Below are 11,152 nucleotides of genomic sequence, written 5' to 3'. Positions count from 1 at the left end.
GAAAATTACACAAAGTTTTAAAAAGACAAAGCATGTCTGCTGCATCAAATATATCATTTGTTGCACAGTGGTTTGTTGTGTGAGGTTTTTGGTGAGATTAAGGTTTGGACAAGAATGGACACAAAACCCATTATCTGTTGTTGTTGTTGATCATGCTATGATGACCATGAGGGCATGGTGTTTGGTGTGATGGGGTTAGGGTTTGCAGCTTCATCACCCGACCAAACTAAGATTTGGGATGTCTAATATCACCACCACCTGTGGTTTTATTATTATCTCCAAAAAATTCCCCAATGATTATGCCATTGAATTCATAAGTGGCTTTACCATGTTCTAAATCTTGTATTCTACAACCTTTGCTACACACCAAAAGTTGCGGCAATCTCGTACAAAACCACCTTGAACCCTCCAAAAAAGATGCCTTAGATCACCCTTCTCACTTAACCATAAAAGAGACAACATGAGGCCCCAGTCTTGCTCAAAGCATGCATGGTGAGAAAAAGCACTGCAATTATAGGTCATTATGTGCAGATTATTCAGGAATTTCCACTCCATCTTCATCAAAACACCCAAATATTTTTATATACACAAAAAAGAATAGTAGATTGGCACAAAGGGGCAATGAGAGTATAACAGAATATGCTAGTGATGAAAGTGGCACAAGAAGAAAAAAGCTAACATGATGCCCAGTTGCCCACCACCATTCTAATCATGCTTCTTGATAAAGGTCCTCCTAGGAGTGCATATTTGACAGAACTAGTGTAACTGTACATGTCTTTCCAACACAAAACACCAGATGTGATGTTTCATCGGAAAATTTTGAAATTGATAATTCATAAAGCGATATTCTAGAGATGATGGAAACACCATAATGAATCCATTTCCATTAAGGAAACGGGATGGGAAACCATTTTTATTTTCACTTTCGTGCAAGCAGATTGATTTCCTGTAACAGTTCCGAGATTTCACTACTTTAGCATCCAAGACTGTAGATATCAACAGGCAACAGAAGCATCAAGCTACACTGCAGATCAAACAGAACAGAACAAAGCCTTTAACTTTAGGAATTAGCAAATAGTTCTAGTTTCTTGATACTTATGCTTTTGTTTTCACTCTTATCGGCACATAATAATTAGATTGAATTATTGGAACAAGCAGGTCAACTTCCAGCTGTGAGCCAACCAGGGAACATGGGAATCTGACCCATCTCTATTGGATCATTTAAAGCCTTTCTCATCTCCTATTCAAATGGTGGTGCATTTCTATGTCACCACACTGGGTGCAGACCATCCAGCAAAACAATGAATGAATCACTCTCCACCAATTTTGAATTATGTCCATGTCCTTCCTATAAAGACCACCAAGCACACAAAGTAGGCTATGGTTGCAACAAAATTCCATGCTTTCTTTCCTAGTGCTACTATGCTGTATCATAAATCTTAACAAATAAGTATCCTTCAAATATATTTCAAAGAATACCCAACACCAACTACTTAATCAACCCAAAGTAGAAAAAGCATTCAGTTAAACACTAACCCCCAAGAAATATTGAAAATCCGATATCACAGAAATGGAGAAACTCACAACACACAGCCACCTTCCATCTCAAGCCAAGTATTCTAAACACGCTTTTCCCTTCAAACTAATAAAGTTACCAGTAAGTTCAAACTAATGGCTCCAAAATAGGAGTTGCATCGTCTGAATTACAAAAACAAACATATGCACAGAGTGATTCGTGGAAGACAACACATGCACAATGATTGAGTTAGGCAAGTAGCAATTTCAGCCCAAGACAAATTAGCATCTATATGAACAAGGTAATTTGATCAAAGTTTTCAAGAAAAGAGCTCCCATTATTGGCCAACATTTTTGCATTGAAATGCTTTAGATTCAGCCTTAAAAGACAGAAATTGACAAAAATTATGTCTCATCTGCACACTAGAACTGCAATAATCAAATCACATAGAATGGATATAAAAGTAGGCTTTGCATTTAATTAAGATAATGATACAATACCAACAGTGGTTATATACGCAGAGTTCATATGCAATTATAGGTAATAGAATATGAAAGCACGATTTGCATTTAAGGATGATTATACAATACGAAGAGCAGTTATATATGCGATTCATATGCAATTATAGGTAACGAACGAACAGATGATCATCAAATGTTAACATTTGTCTCATCATCGACCATACACTTACGAATTACAGACTCACTCTCAATCAAACCACCTCCTTAGGGGGCGGGGCGGGCTTATTGAGGTCATCATCAACGACCTTAGTGGGAATTGCCACGTACCCCGCCTTCTTCTGGGCGGCAATATCGTCATCGTCGAACTCATCATCGGAATCCTCAAAATCGAAGCCGTGGGGCCACAAGAGGGACCAGATCAGGTACATGGTGGCCGCAGTTAGGGCTCCGCAGCCGACACCGAATAGCAACGCACCGACAACGCTCATGATATCCTTGGTCCTGTCACGAATCGAGCTGCTCACCGAGGAGTAGAATTCCATGGGGATGATGGAGGCGGAGGAAGACAACCGCTTCGGCTCAGCTTCGGTTTCCGATTCCGTTTCCTCCACGTGCTCTTCAACGCCGCTGAACGGGTCGCGGAAGATGAAAGAGGGCCTAGCGGAGCCGAATTTCCAGTCCACATCGCGGATCCGGGTGGAGGTGAAGAGCAGGGTGAGCGATCTAGGGTTCTGGGCGTGGAAATTAGGGTAAAGGTTAGAGCTTTGAGAGACGGAGGTTGTGATCGGGTAATACGAGGTGGAGGAGAAGAAGAAGAAGGTCTTGCAAGGGCGGGCGGTGGCGGTGACGGCAAGGAGAGCCAAAGCTAGGGCAAGGACAGAGAGGGTCGATGAGGTCGCCATTGACGCGAACGAGAGAGAGAGAGAGAAGTTCCGTTCGGAGATGAGAAAATGTCAAACAAGAATTAGAATTGCATCGGCGTTGCAATTTCGTGATCCATATATCCATGATCACGTGTGATCAGGTCTACCTGCGGTAACTGGTGATCATGCACGTGTCCTAAATATTCTCCTTCTATATAATTTTTTTTTTTCCATTTTACTACTTTAAATAAATCATGGTATTAATAATTTCAATCATTCAATACATTACAAAATCATTGTTTGGCAATTACAATAATCAATTAGCAAAATGTATGAGTTGGTTTTAACAATTAATAATATTTATTATTTTATAAGGAAATATTTTATAAAATTAACAAGTAGCTATTATTTTTTATTTAGATAATTCCATAAGGTATGGACTCGACATATAATAATCTTAGTTTAAAACAGTCAAATCAATTAATGCAATCAAATACTAACGGTCAGAGTCAATCAAAGAGCAAGCGAAATGGTGCACTTAATACAAAGCTCAATGCATTTATTAGAGCACCACCTCATTTACGAGCATGAGTTATGGAAGGGAGTGCACATCAATTACTAAGGAATCATGACACTTATTAAGAAAAATCATTGCACTTATTAGGAGGTCATTGTGTCTATTATTGTACACGCTATCATTGTATAGTGTAAAAGATGAGCATATGTAACAACAAGATACATGCTCTAAATCTTGTATTGAAAGACTATCAACAATACGACTTATTGTTAACTCTCTGTTCATTGTACTTACAATATTCTCTGATAGCATTATTGTCGTCAACTTTTGTAACATGTAAAAGGAAATGAATATTTCAATTTTTAACAACATTTATAATTACTCTTTAAAAAAACAATACTTATAATTACTTGGAAAATATAAACCATTCAATCTAAAAGTTCCATTCAAAACTTCAAAGACTACCGAGGTTTGATTTGCTTTGCTTAGGGTTGAGAAATACATGAATTTGAGAAGATAGCAAAATAGAGTTTTCAATTATTATTATTTTTTTCAATATGCCAATAAAAATGCTATTCAAAGTAACATTTTGATCAAACAAATAAAAGTTGTTACAAAAAAAAAATTGGTTTACCAAAACCCGACCAAAACACTTTTCTTGTACATGTTCTATTCTGACTTAACAATTGTTATCACCCAACAAATTTTGATCTTACATTTTTATAAACATCAATGAATCGGATTGAAATTGTGGTCCCTATCTGGGTATCTTATGCAATCATTATTCTATGGATCGTAAAGAAAAACAATATATTTTTAATATATTAAAACTATATTATTTGTGTATGTAAAATACATTATTTAAAAGTACATTATGTGAGTACTGAAAATATATTATTTTGTATATTATTAAATAATATTCGTTCAATATATAAATAATATATTTTTAGTATATTAAAAATGTATCTTGCATTTATGGTACATGTAAAATTTTGCCATTCTCATGGGTTCCAATTTAAGTGGCAGAGAATGGTTATCCAGTTTAGACATGTTGGGTTTATGGGTACGGACCCAATGAATACAGTTCTTTTACAAGTTATAATAACCAGTAGCCCATCAAATTCAACCCAACAAGCAAAGACTCCGAATGTCAAATACACCACCCAAAGATTCCTTATCATCTCCAGTGTTACAAAACATCTCTTACTGGGACTTTGCTATTTTTTTTCTACTACTGAATCTATTATAATGTAGTATTTGTTCATAACTACATTCTCAACCTACTGAAACACAAAGAGTCGAGTCAGTATTACCTTCACTGAGACTCGAATCCACCCCTTTTATATAAGAGTGCAACCGGATGCCACTATACCACAATGTCATTAAACTTGCTCATTTAATTTCATAAATTTAGGGAATTGCGCTGGGTTTAGTTGCTAGTTCATTCTAAGTTCTCTCAATTTAATTTGGTATATTATAAATAAATAAATATCACAAATTACATAAACAATAAAAGTATCCAAAAGAATTACAAAATTCATAATTACAACATTAATATATTATAAACAAATACCACAAGCTACAAAATTAAAATTTTTAAAAAATTTAATGGACAATTTTAATATATCATTGCAAGTGCACGAATTAATTGTAACATCCGATAGGACAAGCCAGGGTCGAACCAGGGCTGAGTGGTCGTCGGTCGCCATAAGTTGTGGTCGGTGGCCGAAAAATACAAATAACCTGAGTAAAATGAGTTAATTGTTCTTTTTTTTTCCAATGGCTTAATTGTTTTATTTTTCCGAATTCGATTACTTAATTGCTTGTTTCAAAATAATACGTTGGCTTATTTGTAGTTTAATTTTAATTGAGAATAGTAAATGATGTCATTTATTTAAAATAATAAGAATAAATATGAAAAAAAGTTAAAAAACTACTAGCTTATTTTAAGCTACTAGCTTATTTTGAAAACATTACCAAACAGAGCTTATAGTTTATTAGTAGTTTAAAATAAATTATAAGCTCCTAAATAAGTTTTGTGAAACATTGCCTAATGTTGCAAAGGAACCGCCCAAAATACCAACTTTAATGAACTAAATAAATGCAATGGAAAGAATTTATGAAGGTAAAATAATAAAAATCAAAAGGGGAAAACCAATTAAGAAGAGAACAGAGACTATGAACATGAATTCAATATCATTACTAATTTTGTATTTTAAGTTCAATATTGTCAATTAATAAAAGTTCATTCTAACTACTAAATGACTATCCATATGGCCTCGTTGGCTATGAATAGTAGCTGATTTTTTTTGCCTCGTTGGCTATGAATATTAGGGCGAATAGAATGTTTTTTGCGTCTCTCCCGATGGACTGCGAGAAATTAGCTCACAATGACCATATATGGGTTGTATATCTGCGTCTCGTTCATGAGATGGTGTAGGCTGCTTCTCTTTTATTCGCCTGGGTCCCCCCTGTTAGGACTCTATGAGTCCAAGTCGTATTATGATTTAGTGTCCTAGTTATTCTGTGTCTCTACTGTACATATATATCATCTATCAGACTCTGTAATATGTTGTCAATTGTTAATACAATTTCACGTTCTCATCTGGTATCAGTTAGTCTAGGGTTTTATTATTTTCTTGTTCGTGATCCTATGGCTGAGCCTTCCGCTGCGTCATCCGAACGTACTGTTTCGGAGGTTTCTTCTGTTTCGTCGTTTGTGCATTCGTTGTCCACAGCACACCACTTTATCAGCATTAAGCTTACGTATCGGAATTATCTGTTCCGGAGAACACAGGTGGTTCTGTTTCTTATTGGTCATCAGCTTATGAGCTTTGTCGACGGCACGAATCCTCCTCCTGCTGCGACGTTGTCGGCGGTTTCGGAGCATGCCTTGCCCACGGCGAATCCGGCGTATGTTGCGTGGCGGCGTCAGGATCAAGCTCTCCTCTCCATGTTGATCTCTTCCCTTTCCGACGAATTCATGCCGCTCGCTGTTGGCTGTCGCACCAGTCGGAGTTTGTGGGATACGGTGACTCAGGCGTTGGCTTCTTCTACTCGTTCACGGGTGCTTAATCTGACTGGCCAGCTCCATGGACTCCGGCAAGGTGATATGTCCATCGCTGACTACATTGGGCGTGCAAAGGTGATCGTGGAGGAGCTCACGTTGGCCGGCCGAGCAGTCACCCTTGATGAGTAGAATATGTACGTGCTTCGGGGGCTGCGACTGGAGTTCAGTTCGTTGGCGTCGACTCTCTCGGTTCGTGGGACTCCGGTGACTCTCCAAGAGCTGGCTGATCATCTGGGCGCACAGTAGTTTCTCGCTGATGATGGTTATGCCGGTGTTGGATCGCCAGCTGTTTACAGTGTGCAGCGCGGTGGTGGAGGTCGTCGGCTTCCTCGTGGTGGACAGCAACAGACGGGGCAGCGTGGTGCTGCCAGTGGTGGTAACCGAGGTCGTGGCCAGTATGGTTGTGGAGGGGCTAGCCGCGACGGAGGATCACGTGGTCGTGGTGGATACGGTGGTGCCGGTCGGGTGGTGTGCCAAATTTGCGGTCGTTCGGGGCATTCTGCTGCTGCTTGCTATGACAGGTTTAATGAAGCAGTAACACCACGGGCGAATTTGTCCTATCCTAATGATGTTTCGCCTGATTCGCATCTGTGGGTTCCGGACACGGGTGCAACACATCATGTTACTCCTGACATTGCTGCGTTATCTGCTCCTGAAGAATATGTAGGCACCGACACTCTGCGTGTTGGTGATGGTATGCGACTTCCTATTAGTCATGTTGGTCGTGCTTCCTTTTGTACCCCGTCTCGTTCCTTTAAATTGTCTAATATTCTTCGTGTTCCGTCTCTGTCTACTTCTCTCTTATCGGTTCAGAAGTTTACTGCTGATAATGATGTTTTCTTTGAGTTTCACCCCTCGTTTTTTACTGTGAAGGATATTCGAACCAAGGAAATCCTGCTGCGGGACAGTAGCTCAGGTGGTCTTTATACTCTGCCGCTCTCGTTGTCTAGTTCGTCCCCGTCTGCGTTTTTCTTTGCCTGCGCTTCAGCTTCTACGTGGCATAGTCGTCTCGGTCATCCGCATGATCGGGTTCTTAGTTCTATTTTACGTTCTCGTGCTATTAGTGTGTCTCAGTCGTTATCTCGTTGTAATTCGGGTCTCTATAGTGCTTGTCAATTAGGCAAGTCTGCTCGTTTTCCTTTATCTCGTATTGATACTTCGAGTTCAGATGTTTTGGATTTGATATATACTGATATTTGGGGCCCTGCTCCTGTTTTATCATGTGATGGTTATCGTTATTTCGTTATTTTCGTTGACGACCATTCCCGTTATACTTGGTATTATCCTATGAAGCTAAAGTCTGATCTTTATTCTATATTTGATCGTTTTCGTGTCATGGTTGAGCGTGTGTTTAATCGTAAGATTAAGTCTATTCAGTCTGATTTGGGGGCTGAATATAAGAAACTACATTCCACTCTTGCTTGTTTAGGCATTTGTCATAGACAGTACTGTGCTTACACTCACGAGCAAAATGGGCGAGTTGACGTAAACACAGACATATTGTTGAAACTGGTTTAACTCTCTTAGCTCATTCTTCTGTCCCTAGTCGTTTTTGGGACTACGCGTTTGAGACTGCTGTGTATCTTATCAATCGCATGTCGTCTCCCACGTTGGGTAACTCTAGTCCTTATTTTCTTCTTCATCGGTCCCAGCCCTCCTATTCCTTTCTTCGTGTTTTTGGGTGTCTCTGTTACCCGCATTTGCGCCCTTATAATCGTCATAAAATGTCTTTCAGGTCGTCTCGTTGTGTCTTCTTAGGTTACCCAGATTCCTTCCGGGGTTACAGGTGCATTGACTTACTGACTAATAAGGTTTATGTGTGCAGGCATGTCCATTTTGATGAATCTACTTTTCCCTTTGCACAGTCTGCAGTACAGGTGTTTGTACCTCCGCGCTCTGTTCCGTGGGCTGAGTCTGTCTTACATCCTCCTTCTTTAGCTCCACTCGTGGTTCCCTCTCTACCAGTTGTGACTGATGCTGTAGTGGCTGCTAAGCCGCGTGGCCGGCCGCGGGGGAAATCTGTCCGTCCGACTACTCGGACACATGCCATAGATACTCGGAGTCGTTCTCAGGCGCCTCCTGCGGCTCTGGCGGTGAGTTCGTGTCCCACTGATCCGACCTGTTATACTCAGGCGGTCAAGCACTTGGAGTGGCGTAAGGCAATGGATCAGGAGTTCAATGCTCTTCTTCAGAATCAGACGTGGTGTTTGGTGCCTTCAACTCCTGAGCTGAATATTATTGGGTGCAAGTGGGTCTTTCGAACGAAGCGGAAAGCGGATGGTTCGATTGAGAGGTACAAGGCTCGGTTGGTGGCCAAGGGATTTAATCAGGTGCCTGGGCAAGACTATTTTGATACATTCAGTCCGGTTGTGAAGCCCACTACGGTCAGGTTACTCCTTTCTTTGGCTATCTCTTCTGGTTGGATTATTAGGCAGTTGGATGTGCACAATGTCTTTCTGAATGGTCATTTAACCGAGACGGTTTATATGTCTCAACCTCCTGGTTACACTGATTCTCGGTTTCCTAACCACGTTTGTTTGTTGAAGCGTTCCCTATATGTGTTGAAACAGGCGCCTCGGGCTTGGTTCAATCGGTTGCATTCTTTTCTGTTGTCTGTGGGCTTTGCTGCTTCTAAAACTAATGTGTCGCTTTTTTATTATTCTGTAGATTCCGAGTTCATATTTATTTTGGTGTATGTTGATGACATTCTTGTTATGGGCAGTAGTCAGGCGTTGGTGTCCTCGTTGTTAGCGAAGCTGTCAGCTACTTTTAAGATACGGGATTTGGGTGAGCCAGGGTTCTTCATTGGTATTGAGACTGTGAAGTGTGGTGATGGCTTGTTGCTGTCTCAGCATCGTTATATGCTTGATATGTTGAATCGTGCAGGTATGACTGACTGTAAACCCCTATCCACGCCTATTTCTATGTCTTGGGCTACTGATCTTCAGGCAGATCCGTTTGATGACCCGACCAAGTATAGGAGTTTACCTGGTGCTCTACAGTATCTCACAGTCACTCGCCCGGACCTCTCCTTTGCTGTCAATCTCCTTTGTCAGCATATGCATACTCCTTCGGTTCAGCACTGGGAGCAGCTGAAACGAGTCTTGCGGTATGTTAAGGGTACTCTGTCTTATGGGCTTCGTATTCGGTCCTCTTCTTCTCGAGAGTTGCATGCCTTTTCTGATTCGGACTGGGCTGGTTGTCCTGAGGATCGTAAGTCCACAAGTGGGTTTGATGTGTTTCTTGGGGCCAACCTCATCTCATGGGTCTGCAAGAAACAAAGAACTGTTGCCCTGTCCTCTACTGAATCTGTATACAAGGCTCTTGCTGATGTCTGTGCTGAAGTTACTTGGATTCTATCGCTCTTGCGTGAGCTTGGCATTGCTGCTGTTTCTGTTCCCAAGCTGTGGTGTGACAATCTTGGTGCCACCTACATGTGTGCTAATCCCATCTTTCATGCCCGTACGAAGCATGTGGAGATTGATTATCATTTTGTTCGGGACAAAGTTGCTGTAGGAGATATTCAGGAGAATTTTATCTCAACCAAGGACCAACTAGCGAATATTTTCACTAAAGCTCTCCCTGGTACTCGGTTTGTTTTTCTTCGTGACAAGCTACAGGTTGCCTGTCTACCATGTGCTTGAGGGGGAGTGTTAGGACTCTATGAGTCCAAGTCGTATTATGATTTAGTGTCCTAGTTATTATGTGTCTCTACTGTACATATATATCATCTATCAGACTCTGTAATATGTTGTCAATTGTTAATACAATTTCACGTTCTCATCCCCCCTACTATATTGTATTCCAAAAAAAAAAAAATGACTATCCATATGGGGTTTATGTACATATAGAATTAATACTATGAACATAGTACTTGATAAATACTACGGAGTATTAACTATGATGCATTTGTAGTATAAAATTTAGAGTTAATTCTATTTTTTGTCATAGATTTATAGGTGACAGTCAACTTTTAGTTTTTTTTTTTATCACAACATTCATTTTAATAATATTCTAATAAATTAAAAAGTCAACGTATTCATATTTCAATATCAATACATAAATAAAGAAACTTGTCGTTTTATATAGTTAATTTGAGTGCAGTTGTATGAGAATAATGTTCTAATAAAATGTCAACGTATTCATATTTCAATATCAATACATAAACAGAGAGTTAGATATTTTGTTTTAGATATAGTGTGAGACTGTGAGAAACATAAAACGTTAGATATTTCAATGTCAATACATATTTTGATCCCCAGGTGAATGGAGCAAACCATTTGGTCAGTCCCCTACCAATTAATGTGTTGACCGTTGGGACGGAGATTAGTCTTCTAACTGTTGGCTGGAGGGATACCTTAGGAACAACCCAAAAAAAAAAAAAGAAGCAAAATTACAAGACGTAGTATGAATAGTTGGGTCTAGTGGTCCTGCCCAGTCTCGATTTTTTTTTTTTAAGTACTACTGACTCCGTTACAATGCAGCACTCACAATCTTTCATATGAGAGTGCAACTTGTTGTCAATAGACTACAAGGTCTTAGCAAATAATAATAATAATAATAATAATAACAATGAAAATCATTTCGATATTGGATATTTCTGTAATTTTTTATTTGAACCGATTAATTATGAATAACTTTGATTGATATATTTATTTATGATACTTTACCAACTAAAATTATAAAACGAGATTTATTGTATATGCATTCAAATAGTGGTTGTAA

At 39.4% G+C, this 11,152-nt stretch overlaps 1 protein-coding gene across 1 annotated transcript; it reads right to left on the bottom strand.

The window, feature by feature from the left end:
• Positions 1-1,968: 1,968 nt before the first annotated feature.
• On the bottom strand, positions 1,969-2,956 carry LOC116014532. The gene has a single exon (XM_031254609.1). It carries the CDS (start codon positions 2,877-2,879, stop codon positions 2,229-2,231), a length of 651 nt encoding a protein of 216 aa, XP_031110469.1. The 5' UTR covers positions 2,880-2,956; the 3' UTR covers positions 1,969-2,228.
• Positions 2,957-11,152: the final 8,196 nt, after the last annotated feature.

The sequence above is a fragment of the Ipomoea triloba genome, chromosome 3, assembly GCF_003576645.1.
Source record: "Ipomoea triloba cultivar NCNSP0323 chromosome 3, ASM357664v1".
Classification (NCBI taxonomy): domain Eukaryota; kingdom Viridiplantae; phylum Streptophyta; class Magnoliopsida; order Solanales; family Convolvulaceae; genus Ipomoea; species Ipomoea triloba.
Note: the sequence above shows the minus strand (reverse complement) of the source record. Positions and strands in the feature narration are given on the sequence as shown.